Genomic DNA, 12431 nt, shown 5'->3' on the forward strand with positions numbered 1-12431 from the left:
CAGGTTCCCAAGCCAGGGAGGCTCCTCCCAGGTGTTTCTTGTTGAATGTGTGCATGAACACCCCCAGATTCCCAAGCCAGGGAGGCTCCTCCCAGGTGTTTCTTGTTGAATGTGTGCATGAACACCCCCAGGTTCCCAAGCCAGGGAGGCTCCTCCCAGGTGTTTCTTAATGAATGTGTGCATGAACACCCCCAGGTTCCCAAGCCAGGGAGGCTCCTCCCAGGTGTTTCTTATTGAATGTGTGCATGAACACCCCCAGGTTCCCAAGCCAGGGAGGCTCCTCCCAGGTGTTTCTTATTGAATGTGTGCATGAACACCCCCAGGTTCCCAAGCCAGGGAGGCTCCTCCCAGGTGTTTCTTATTGAATGTGTGCATGAACATCCCCAGGTTCCCAAGCCAGGGAGGCTCCTCCCAGGTGTTTCTTATTGAATGTGTGCATGAACACCCCCAGATTCCCAAGCCAGGGAGGAAAAGCCGTGTCGCTCTTTCTGTGTGGTGCCACCACCTTATCCTCAGCCCATTCCATCCCGTCGCTCTCTGGTTCTACTTCTGCTGATAGTTTAAGTTCCTGGGTTGAACTTCATGCTCATTTTCCTGTAATAACTGGGTCTAGCAAAAGTATAGCTGCAGGATAAAATTGCAACACTAGTAGTGTTGGTGGCAGTAATCAGTACTAGCTTACATTGATTATGTACCACATGCCAGGCACCGTACATGTGTTTTATATGAACTGACTTGCTTAATTTTCATGACCGACAGCTGTTCTGCAGATGAGAACACTGAGGCGTGAAATCACTTGGTCAAGGTTACACAGCATTATAATAAGCAGCAGCACCAGGATTCTGCTCAGGCAGCCAGGCCCAGGCCCTTCCCCACCAAGCAGTAAGCCCTGCCACGTGCTGGTGCTGGCTATACCCAGCTACAAGCCATCTACCATGTGTGAGATGCTACGAACAATCTATCTTGGCCGGGCACAGTGGCTCAGTCCTGCAATCCCAGCACTTTGGGAGGCCGAGGCAGGTGGATCACTTGAGGCCAGGAGTTCAAAACCAGCCTGGCCAACGTGGTGAAACCCCATCTGTACTAAAAGTATAAAAATTAGATAGGCGTGGTGGTTCACACCTGTAATCCCAGCTACTTGGAGGCTGAGGCATGAGAATCTCTTGAACCTTGGAGGCAGAGGCTGCAGTGAGCCAAGATCACGACACTGCACTCCAGTCTGGGCTACAGGGTAAGACTGTCTCAAACAAACAAACAAAAAAGAACAATCTGTCTTGTAAGATAGAATTTACAAAAGTGAATGAAAAGGGACTGGTAGCTAATGCTGTTGTTGTAAATACCCTCTAAAATATATCATTTGGGGCTGGGCACAGTGGTTCATGCCTGTAATCATACCACTCTGCAAGGCTGAGGTGGGAGGACTGCCCAGAAGTTTGACACCAGCCTAGACAACATAGTGAGACCTTGTCTCTACAAGAATAAAATAAAACTAGCCAACCATGGTAGCTCATGTCTGTAGTCCCAGCTACCTGGGTGGCTAAGGTGGGAGGATTGCATAAGCCTGGGAGATTGAGGCCACAGTGAGCCAAGATTATGCCACTGCACTCCAACCTGGACAGCAGAGCAAGACTCTGTCTTTCAATAAAGAAATATATAAAGTAATAAAATGTTCCATTTGGTTCTGAAATATTTTATTAGGACAGGCACAGTGGCTCACACCTATAATCCTAGTACTTTGGGAGGCCAAGGTGGGAAGATCACTTGAGCCCAGGACTTCGAGACCACCTTGGGCAACATGCAAGACCCTGTCTCTACAAAAAATACCAATATTAGCTGGGCATGGTGGCATATGCCTGTAGTCCTGGCTATGTCGGAGGCTGAGGCAGGAGGATTGCTTGATCCCTGGAGGTTGAGGCTGCAGTGAGCCATGATCACACCAGTGTAATCCAGCCTGGGCAACAGAGTGAGACCCTGTCTCCAAAAATATATAAATATATGAGGTAGGCCAGGCTCGGTGGCTCACGCCTGTAATCCCAGCACTTTGGGAGGCCGAGGCAGGCAGATCACAAAGTCAAGAGTTCGAGACCAGCCTCACCAACATGGTAAAACCCCGTCTCTACTGAAAAAACAAAAATTAGCCAGGCATGGTGGTGTGCACCTATAGTGCCAGTTACTCGGGAGGCTCAGGCAGGAGAATCGCTTGAACTCAGGAGGTAGGGGCTGCAGTGAGCTGAGATCACGCCACTGCTACACTCCAGCCTGGGCAACAGAGCAAGACTCCATCTCACAAAAAGAAAAAAAAGGAAACTATGGGTGTTTTCTAAGACAGTGGGGTAGCAATAGTTTTGTACGAGTCATAGGCATTTAAAACTAGAAGAGATTACAGAAGTCAGCCCTTTACCACTATGAACATAGAAGCAGTGAAACATGGAAAAGGCATGTATCTCATTAGTGACAAAGACTGGAGTAGAAAAGAAGTTTCTTGGCTGGGTGCAGTGGCTCACCCCTGTAATCCCAGCACTTTGGGAGGCCGAGGCGGGTGGATCACGAGGTCAAGAGATCGAGACCATCCTGGCCAACATGCTGAAACCCCGTCTCTACTGAAGATACAAAAATTAGCTGGGCGTGATGCCACGCACATGTAGTCCCAGCTATTCGGGAGACCGAGGCAGGAGAATTGATTGAATCTGGGAGGCGGAGGTTGCAGTGAGCTGAGATCGTGCCACTGCACTCCAGCCTGCCAATAGAGCGCGACTCCACCTCAAAAAAAAAAAAAGGAAAAAAAAAGTTTCTTTACTCTTTGTTCAAATAGTACCACATAAGGATCTTTTAAAGCCAAACAGAATGAATATGTGTATACAAGTTGAATTGGCTGGAGGTCCTAGTGGTAAAGTTTCATAACTTCCAAGTATGTCTCTATTTCATATACTTAATTAATTCAACTCAGGACCATGATTAATCTGAATAATGTTTCCCTATATTCTTTTAACATTTATTCTATGTAGATTTTAGTCCATGGAGAACAGAACGAAATGGCCAGATTGAAAGCAGCACTGATTCGAGAATATGAAGATAATGATGAAGTTCACATAGAGGTCCATAATCCTCGGAATACAGAAGCAGTGACCTTAAACTTCAGAGGAGAAAAACTAGCCAAGGTAAAAGGTTATGGCTCCTGTCTATCCGATCCGTGTTTTTTCTGCATGAAAGACTGTACTTCATGAGAAAATAGATCTTTAGTCAAAAGAATGTGCTGCTTTCTGTCTACTTGTTGTACTACAGGAATTTCATCCTTATCCTTTCTGGCTGCTCTTGGTTCTGGCCATTCATTTCTTCAGGTGGAAAATGTTCAGCTTGATTAGATCTTAATGCAGCTGAATCTCATAGATCTTTAATCCACATCTCCACTTGCTTTTCCTTCCCACATCTGAGGGTAAAGAACTGTTCCTTACTGTTTGTTACTGTAGCCATGTATGTTTGTGTAGATATGATGGAATATATGGAAACATTTTCTTTTTAAAAATTAATCAGCCAGGTACAGTGGCTCATGCCTGTAATCCCAGCACTTTGGGAGGCCAAGGCGTGTGGATCACTTGAGGTCAGGAGTTGGAGACCAACCTGGCCAACATGGTAAAACACCGGCTCTATTAGAAATATAGATATTTTTTTAAAAATTTAGCTGGGCATGGTTGCAGGTGCCTGTAATCCCAGCTACTTGGGAGGTTGAGGTGGGAGAATCCCTTGAACCCAGGAGATGGAGGTTGCAGTGAGCTGTGATTGCGCCACTGCACTCCAGCCTGAGTGACAGAGTGAGACTCTGTCTCAAAACTAACAAAAAAGAAGTAATCAACCCTGGGCACGGTGGCTCACTCCTGTAATCCCAGGACTTTGGGAGGCCAAGTCAGGTGAATCGCTTTAGCTCAGGAGTTCAAGACCAGCCGGGCAACATGGTGAAAGCCAGTTCTATGAAAAATACAAAAATTAGCTGGGTACGGTGGCATGTGCTTGTAGTCCCGGCTACCCGGGCGGCTGAGGTGGGAGGATGACGTGAGCCCAAGAGGTTGAGGCTACAGTGAGCCATTGTCCTGTCACTGCACTCCAGCCTGGGTGACAGAGCAAGACCTTGTCTCAAAAAAATAAAAAAAGAATTAATCATTTTTCAGTGAAATGTACTGCTTTCAGAATTTGAAGTTGAAATAGGTAGGGAAAGCCTGAGCTGCCTTTTTAGAGGGATGCTGTCAGAAGTCTGCATCTTTACTTCTGTTGATCATAACTCCTTTAGAAATACTTCTAAGGGAAACTTTTAAAAAATTACATATATAATTTTAAATTTTTAAAAGCGAATTGAAATCAGTATGTTGAAGAGATATCTGCAACTCCCATGTTCTGTTTTTTTGTTTTGAGATGGGGTCTCACTCTGTTGCCCAGGCTGGAGTGCGGTGATGCATTCATGACTCACTGCAGCCTTGACCTCCCTAGGCTCAGCTGATCTCCCATCTCAGCCTCCCAAGTAGCTGGGACTACAGGCACAAATAATTTTTTTTTTTTTTTTTTTGAGAAGGAGTCTCATTCTGTCGCCCAGACTAGAGTGCAATGGCGCGATCTCGGCTCACTGCGACCTCCACCTCCCAGGCTCATGCAATCCTCCTACCTCAGCCTCCTGATTAGCTGGGATCACAGGCGCCCACCACCACACTCGGCTAATTTTTTTTTGTATTTTTAGTAGAGACAGTGTTTCACCACATTGTCCAGGCTGGTCTCAAACTCCTGACCTCAAATGATCCGCCCATCTTGGCCTCCCAAAGTGCTGGGATTACAGGCATGACCCACCATGCCCAGTCTCAGGCTCAAATTTTTAATGATTTAGTTGAAGGCTTAAATATCAACATATGGGCCAGGAGCTGTGGCTTACGTCCATAATCCCAGCACTTTGGGAGGCTGAAGCAGACAAATCATCTGAGGTCAGGAGTTCAAGACCAGCCTGGCCAACATGGAGAAAACCCTGTCTCTACTAAGGATACGAAAATTAGCCAGTTGTGGTTGTGCGCAACTGTAGTCCCAGCCACTCAGGAGGCTGAGGCAGGAGAATCGCTGGAACCCGGGAGCCGGAGGTTGCAGTGAGCCGAGATCATGCCACTGCACTCCAGCCTGGGCAACAGAGCAAGACTCCATCTTGAAAAAAAAAAAAAAAGTTAATAGCAACTTTACAACACACTTTTAATACATAATGAGCCAAACCTGCAGATGCTAATTAATGAATATCCTTTCTTGAAGGTGAATTGGAGGAAAAAAAGAAATTTTTTTTCTTTTTTGAAGGTGAATTGAAGGAAAAAAAGCAAAACTTAGGGTATGAGGTTTTTGTTGTAAATGTTTGCGGTTACTCCTGAGTCTTACTGTTCAAAAACTTCTCAGGGGGCAATTTAATAGTATTTTTCTTATACCTGTAGAAAAATATACTCATTTGAGAATCTAGAACTCTATTTCCCATCCTCCACTGGTGGTGGATTTGTGGGAAGAAAAAATAAAGTTTTGCAGTCAGACAGTTTAGAAGATGAACTGAGTTCTGGAAAAGCTGGGTTTCTTATTGAAGTGTTCTGTTTCTCACCCATGATTTTAATGGTTTAAAATCATTACCTTTAGTTGTTTTTCTCTCTCAAGTACAACATCACTGTATTAAAATTAGTCTCCTAGGAGCAAAGGTTCTTTTCTGAAAGCTACCGACAATTAAGGAGAAAATAACCCTAAGAAATCCTATGAAATACAACCCTCTGTGTTTATAGTTGTGAGAACAAGTATAGCACTGCCTGGTTGCTGTTTGCCCTTACTTGCTTAAAGGTAAACAAGTATGGAACACACTGCGTTTATTCCCTTGAGCTCATTTATGTGCAGTTGAGAGATGTTGTATTTAAGAATACTGGGTTTCAGTCAGGCGTGGTGGCTCACACAGTAATCCCCACTCTTTGGGAGGCTGTAGCAGGCAGATCCCTTAAGCTCAGGAATTCAAGATCAGCATGGGCAACATGGTGAAACCCCATCTCTACAAAAAATACAAAAAAAAAGGTGGCCGGGCGTGGTGGCTCAAGCCTCTAATCCCAGCACTTTGGGAGGCTGAGACGGGCAGATCACGAGCTCAGGAGATCGAGACCATCCTGGCTAACACAGTGAAACCCCGTCTCTACCAAAAAACTACAAAAAACTACCCGGGCAAGGTGGCGGGTGCCTGTAGTCCCAGCTACTCGGGAGGCTGAGGCAGGAGAATGGCGTAAACTCGGGAGGCAGAGCTTGCAGTGAGCTGAGATCCGGCCACTGCACTCCAGCCTGGGCGACAGAGCGAGATTCCATCTCAGAAAAAAAAAAAAAAAAAAAAAAAGCCAGGCATGGTGGTACACATGGTGAGCGATGATTGCACCACTGCATTCCAGCCTGGGTGACAGAGTAACACTCTGTCTCAAAAAAATAAATAAATGAAACTTTTTTTTTTTTTTTTTTGAGATGGAGTGTCACTCTGTCACCAGGCTGGAGTGCAGTGGTGCAATCTCAGCTTACTGCAACTTCTGCCTCCTAGGTTCATGCCATTCTCCTGCCTCAGCCTCCAGAGTAGCTGGGACTATAGGCGCCCGCCACCAGGGTCAGCTCAGCTAGTTTTGTGTATTTTTAGTAGAGACGGAGTTTCACCATGTTGGCCAGGATGGTCTCAGTCTCTTGACCTCTTGATCTGCCTGCCTCGGCCTCCCAAAGTGCTGGGATTCCAGGCGTGAGCCACTCCGCGCAGCCATACATGAGACTTTAAAAATGAATAGTGGGGCTGAGTGTGGTGGCTCACACCTGTAATTCCAACACGTTGGGAGGCCGAGGAGGGTGGATTACCTGAGGTCAGGAGTTCGAGACCAGCCTGGCCAATGCAGCAAAGCCCCGTCTTTACTAAAAATACAAAAATTAGCCGGGCATAGTGGTGGGTGCCTATAATCCCAGCTACTTGGGAAGCTGAGGTGGGAGAATCACTTGAACCTGGGAGGCAGAGGTTGCAGTGAGCTGAGATTGTGCCACTGCATTCCAGCCTGGGCGACAGAGTGAGACACCGTCTCAAAAAAAAAAAAAAGAGCTGGGCGCGGTGGCTCAAGCCTGTAATCCCAGCACTTTGGGAGGCCGAGATGGGCGGATCACGAGGTCAGGAGATCGAGACCATCCTGGCTAACACGGTGAAACCCCGTCTCTCCTAAAAAATACAAAAAACTAGCCGGGCGAGGTGGCGGGCGCCTGTAGTCCCAGCTACTCAGGAGGCTGAGGCAGGAGAATGGCGTAAACCCGGGAGGCAGAGCTTGCAGTGAGCTGAGATCTGGCTACTGCACTCCAGCCTGGGCGACAGAGCGAGACTCCGTCTTAAAAAAAAAAAAAGAATAGTGAGTTTCATGTTTGTAATATTTTTGTTGTTAAGTGGTTGTTATTTTATTCTCTTAAAAATGTTTCTCCCTCAATTTATGAGCTCACCTATAACCTGTTTTTATTGACCTTTTTATTCAAAGCCACTGCTGCTGCTTTTAGTGTTAGGTGCACCACAGCCTCCCAGACTTGTATCAGTGCACCTCACTCTCTGTTGTGAGTTTGCAGCCAGCCTGAGGGAGTGCATGTGTGCGTTTCACGGGGACTTTCCGGCCTTCCCTACTACAGTGCAGCTAGTGAGAGCTTTCTTAAACCTCAGCACCTAGTAAGTTCCTTGCTTGTTGAACTATTAGAAGTGAACTATGCCAGATCTGCCACTGTGACTCTTCCCTTTGACACTGGTAGCAATGTGACTGCCCTCATCATAGAGATATCAAACATTTTATGTTTTTCATGGTTAAATCCGTATGTTGTTTTCATAGTTCAAAGATGTTATGGTCATCATTATGATGAACTGCATTTTACTATCTGAAAAACTGCATTTTACCAGGTTCGATTTTCTCCAAGTATTTTTTTTTTTTTTTTTACAGGTTATGGGATTTTTAGCAGACAAAAAACCAGAACAAGGCCAGCGGGTCTCAGGAATACTTGTTAAAAGAAACTTTAATTATCACATACTTTCTCCTTGCGACCTGTCCAGTAAGTATACTATTAAATGTCAAATCTAACTTCACCTTAGCACTGAAAGAAAATCTATGAAAACTTCTCTTCACCTTGTGGCCAAATTTTAAGTAACAGACAAATAATAAAAAAGGAATAGGTGTAAGTTAGCTAATTAGCTTTGTACCTATAGTAGTTCACAGGAGGAGGAAAAAAACACATTTCCATGTGCATTCTTTGTCTTTATAAATTTACTGAGCCATCAGTAAGTCATTTTCCAATGAATATGGTATTATCTTCAAGTAAATGCTGTGCTCAAGGTGATTTACATGGTACTAATACATTGTATGTACTTTATGCTGGAATAAAAAATAGCAGTGGCTGAGCATGGTGGCTTACGCCTATAATCCCAAAATTTTGGGAGGTCAAGGTGGGCAGATCACAAGATCAGGAGTTTGAGACCATCCTGGCCAACATGGTGAAACCCGTCTCTACTAAAAATACAAAAATTTGCTGGGTGTGGTGGCACGTGCCTGTTGTCCCAGCTACTCGGGAGGCTGTGGCAGGAGAATTGCTTGAATGTAGGAGGCGGAGGTTGCAGTGAGCTGAGATCACGCCATTGCACTCCAACCTGGGCAACAGTGCGAGACTCTGTCTCAAAAAAGAAAAAACAAAGGAAAATAAAAATAGCAGCAGTGGTGAGGTATTTACCTATGAGATTGCCCAGCTGTCAGACTTCATAGTATCATAGGTCATTGTCTGACTTGTGCCTTCATTCTGAGTTACTGAGCTCTTACTCTTATGCCACATAGTCCCAGCCCTTGAAATTAGTCTAATGAGGGAAGCAATCTTGGGAAGAGCTAGTCCCAGTATTCCTCAGTGGCATATAGAAGCGCATGATAAGTATGTGAAGAGAGACAGTACACCTCAGCAGTTGGGAAAAGCTTGGTAAATTAGGCAGCCCTTGTGCCAGGTGATGAAAGATTGTTGGGAGTTACCAAGGAAAGAAGGCAGATGACAGCTGGCATACCAGCTCTGTGGCATCCAAGAACCTGCTATGTTTGGGGACATGAGGTGCTTTCTTTTCCTTTTTTTTTTTTTTCTTTTTTTTTTTTTTTTTTTTGAGACAGAGTCTTGCTCTGTTGCCTAGGCTAGAGTGCAGTGGCACGATCTCGGCTCACTTCTACCTCTGCCTCCCGGGTTCAAGCAGTTCTCTGCCTCAGCCTCCTGAGTAGCTGGGATTACAGGCACCTGCCACCATGCCCAGCTGATTTTTGTACTTTTAGTAGAGATGGGTTTCACCCTCTTGGCCAGGCTGGTCTTGAACTCCTGACCTCGTGATCCACCTGCCTTGGCCTCCCAAAGTGCTGGGATTACAGGCATGAGGCACCGCGCCTGGCCATGAGGTGCTTTCTTACTGCTGGAGCAGAAGTTAGCTGAAGGAGAGAGGTGGGGACATAGGGAGATCGGTGGGGAAATGTAAGGTGGTACCAAATTAAGGAGCCTCTTGTTAGCTTTCTGAAAACCATGTTTACATTTACTTTGCTTTTATTTCTTCTTTCTTTGCTCCTGGTATGTGTTTTGTAGGACTGGTATTGTTTCTTCAAGTCTATTCTAATTTTCTTTTCAGATTATACTGACTTGGCCATGAGCACTGTGAAGCAGACCCAAGCCATTCCATATACTGGTCCCTTTAATTTGCTCTATTACCAGCTGCAGAAATTGACAGGTGTGTGTGTATCGAAATTCATTTCATTGTTTTTTGTCTTTTTAAAGATAATTTTCTACCTAGAAAAGAATGTTACTTAATTTTGATAATTGTCTCAGAATTGTGTAAGTTTTATTAATATATATGATCATATTATTATTGCCTTTATGTGAAATTTTAGAAAATACACTCATATTCTTGCCTGATGGTCCTGTGAAAAAAAAATTAGAAAAACTTAAAAAAAAATTAAAAAAGAAAATATACTCAAATTTTTTTTTAATTCCGTAATACTTATCTTTGACCCACTTAAAATGTAGTAGTCTTTGTTCCTTGTGTTTGAAATCTGTTTTACTTGACCATACCTAAAATTTTATCTGTTTCTTTTCTTTGATCAGTGAAAATAATTTTTCTGGCTCTATCGATACCAGTCTATACAGCAGGTTTTGTAAGAGTTCATGACCACTGGCCAAAGGCCAGTGAGAAAATAAACCTAGTCTGTTTTCATATTAGACCATTCGAGTTCGAGATTTTGTGTATTAACATCATGAGGGGCAGTGACTAAATTAAAAAGTGTGGACTTTCTGATAAAGCAAGAATACTTCATATTACAAAATATATTTTCCATCAGTCACGCTCTTCATGACTCATGAAGTACTACCATAAAATAAACCAGTAGAAAGAACCTTTTTTTAAAACCTCGGAACCTTGCACTAGGATAATCTGTCATAACATAGAAGGTTAATAAAATATGTCTGAACTGTCCTTGAGTAAGAGGATGCTAGAAAGACCAGAAAAGTCTCTTCAACAATAGAATTTCGCTGTAGAATGTTGCAGCTTATGAAGACAGAAGGTAGACGAAACTAGTTGGCAACAATTGACTAATTTTATGTCATACGTTAAAAGGTGCTAGTAGAAGGCTAAATCTCTTGTATACAAAACATAGATGTTTGAACACCACTTAAGTTTGCTACTGATGAAATGTTTGCTGTCCGAGGTAAATGCTACCTAGATAGATGAATGTTTGCAATACATGTTCAGACCTTTCTGTTGCTGTACTTTGCTGTTTAAAAATTGACTATACAAATGAGTTACTTACTTTTTCATTGTGTAGCTGCTTTAACTGTCCCTATAAACAAATGAATGGTCTCTGGAAGATGACCAGAAAAGTATATACATCTTATAGTTATGTCTTTCTTTCAGGTGATGTGGAAGAATTAGAAATTCAAGAAAAACCTGCTCTGAAAGTGTTCAAAAATATTACTGTAATACAAGAACCAGGCATGGTGGTATTAGAAGTAAGAAAAGATCATTTACCTAAACAATGAGAGAAAAAAGTTTTAAAAAGAGTTCATGAACAATTGTAGAGAATATTAGTTTCTTCCCAATTAGAAAAAGAATATTGTTGGAAAGTGTATATATATCTCTCTCTCTCTTATAAAACCTGCTGTATATAAAACATATATATATATATATATATATGTTTTAAGGACCAGCATTAAGTATTATTAAGTAGATGAGCATTTTCTATGTAGTCACAAAAAAACCTAATAATAAATTAAGGGTTTGTGTTTAGTATGTGTAGTAAGTATGGTTCTTTTATGTAAGTCTTACCTGATTTTATGGTATTCCAGGATGTCTTTAGTTATATCAAAAGGTTTTGTAATTCTTAAGGAAAAAATTTAATCATGTGAAATGATAACAAACTTAGGTGCCACTCATTAAAAGAGCAGAATTTTGAAGATTCAAATAAACAATAATAAAGTGGCCCAAATCTGGAAAGGACAGAAATGATCAAATTCAGTGATGTGGTTCCTGTTAGAATTTTAAACTCCAGCTTGTGGAGTTTGGAAGACAGATACCAAAGGAGTTGCATGGTTGATTTTGATAGATTGGCACCTGTTAAGTTTAAAGAAGGATTTTCAAAGTGAGTCCTACTGTTGAATAGTCCAGGGAGGCACCTTGTCTACTGCTATGCCCCAAGGTAGAATTGTATATAAATTGCCAACGTAGATGGTCAACTATTTCATTCATACATTCTAATTCTTTTTTCCTTTTTTTGAGACAGAGTCTTGCTCTGTCGCCCAGGCTGGAGTGCCATGGTGTGATCTCAGCTCACTGCAACCTCCACCTCCCAGGTTCAAACGATTCTCCTGCCTCAGCCTCCCAACTAGCTGGGACTACAGGCGCATGCCACCATGCCCAGCTAATTTTTGTATTTTCAGTTAGAGATGGAGTTTCACCATGTTGGCCAGGATGGTCTTGAACTCCTGACCTCAAGTGATCCACCCACCTCACATACATTCTATTTTTAAAACAAAAAAGATTTGTCAGCTTTGGTCCCAATACAGTCCTGTGATTTAAGTCTAAATTTGATTCATAAGGCTAAAAGCAACTAAAGAAAGTATCAGGCCAGGCCCAGTGGCTCACAGCTATAATCCCAGCACTTTGGGAGCCAAGGCGGGCGAATCACCTGAGGTCAGGAGCTCGAGACCACCCTGGCCAACATGGTGAAACCCCGTCTCTACTAAAAGTACAAAAATTACCCAGAAGTGGTGGTGGGCACCAAAAGTCCCAGCTACTTGGGAGACTGAGGCAGGAGAATCACTTGCATCTGGGAAGCAAAGGTTGTAGTGAGCCAAGATCGCGCTATTGCACTCCAACCTGGGTGACAGAGTGAGACCCT

At 43.3% G+C, this 12431-nt stretch overlaps 1 protein-coding gene across 3 annotated transcripts in view; it reads left to right on the forward strand.

Annotated features, from left to right (window-relative positions):
- CPSF3 (cleavage and polyadenylation specific factor 3) overlaps positions 1–12431 on the forward strand; it is a 53115-nt gene that overhangs the window by 24228 nt on the left and 16456 nt on the right. For all 3 annotated transcript variants that reach the window (XM_010379687.2, XM_010379686.2, XM_030920469.1), the window contains 4 exons: positions 3006–3158; positions 7971–8079; positions 9671–9769; positions 10949–11043. In XM_010379687.2, the coding sequence (XP_010377989.1) occupies positions 3006–3158; positions 7971–8079; positions 9671–9769; positions 10949–11043 (456 nt within the window). The remainder of the gene's footprint in view (positions 1–3005; positions 3159–7970; positions 8080–9670; positions 9770–10948; positions 11044–12431) is intronic.

This window comes from Rhinopithecus roxellana, chromosome 17 (assembly GCF_007565055.1).
Source record: "Rhinopithecus roxellana isolate Shanxi Qingling chromosome 17, ASM756505v1, whole genome shotgun sequence".
NCBI classification, from domain to species: domain Eukaryota; kingdom Metazoa; phylum Chordata; class Mammalia; order Primates; family Cercopithecidae; genus Rhinopithecus; species Rhinopithecus roxellana.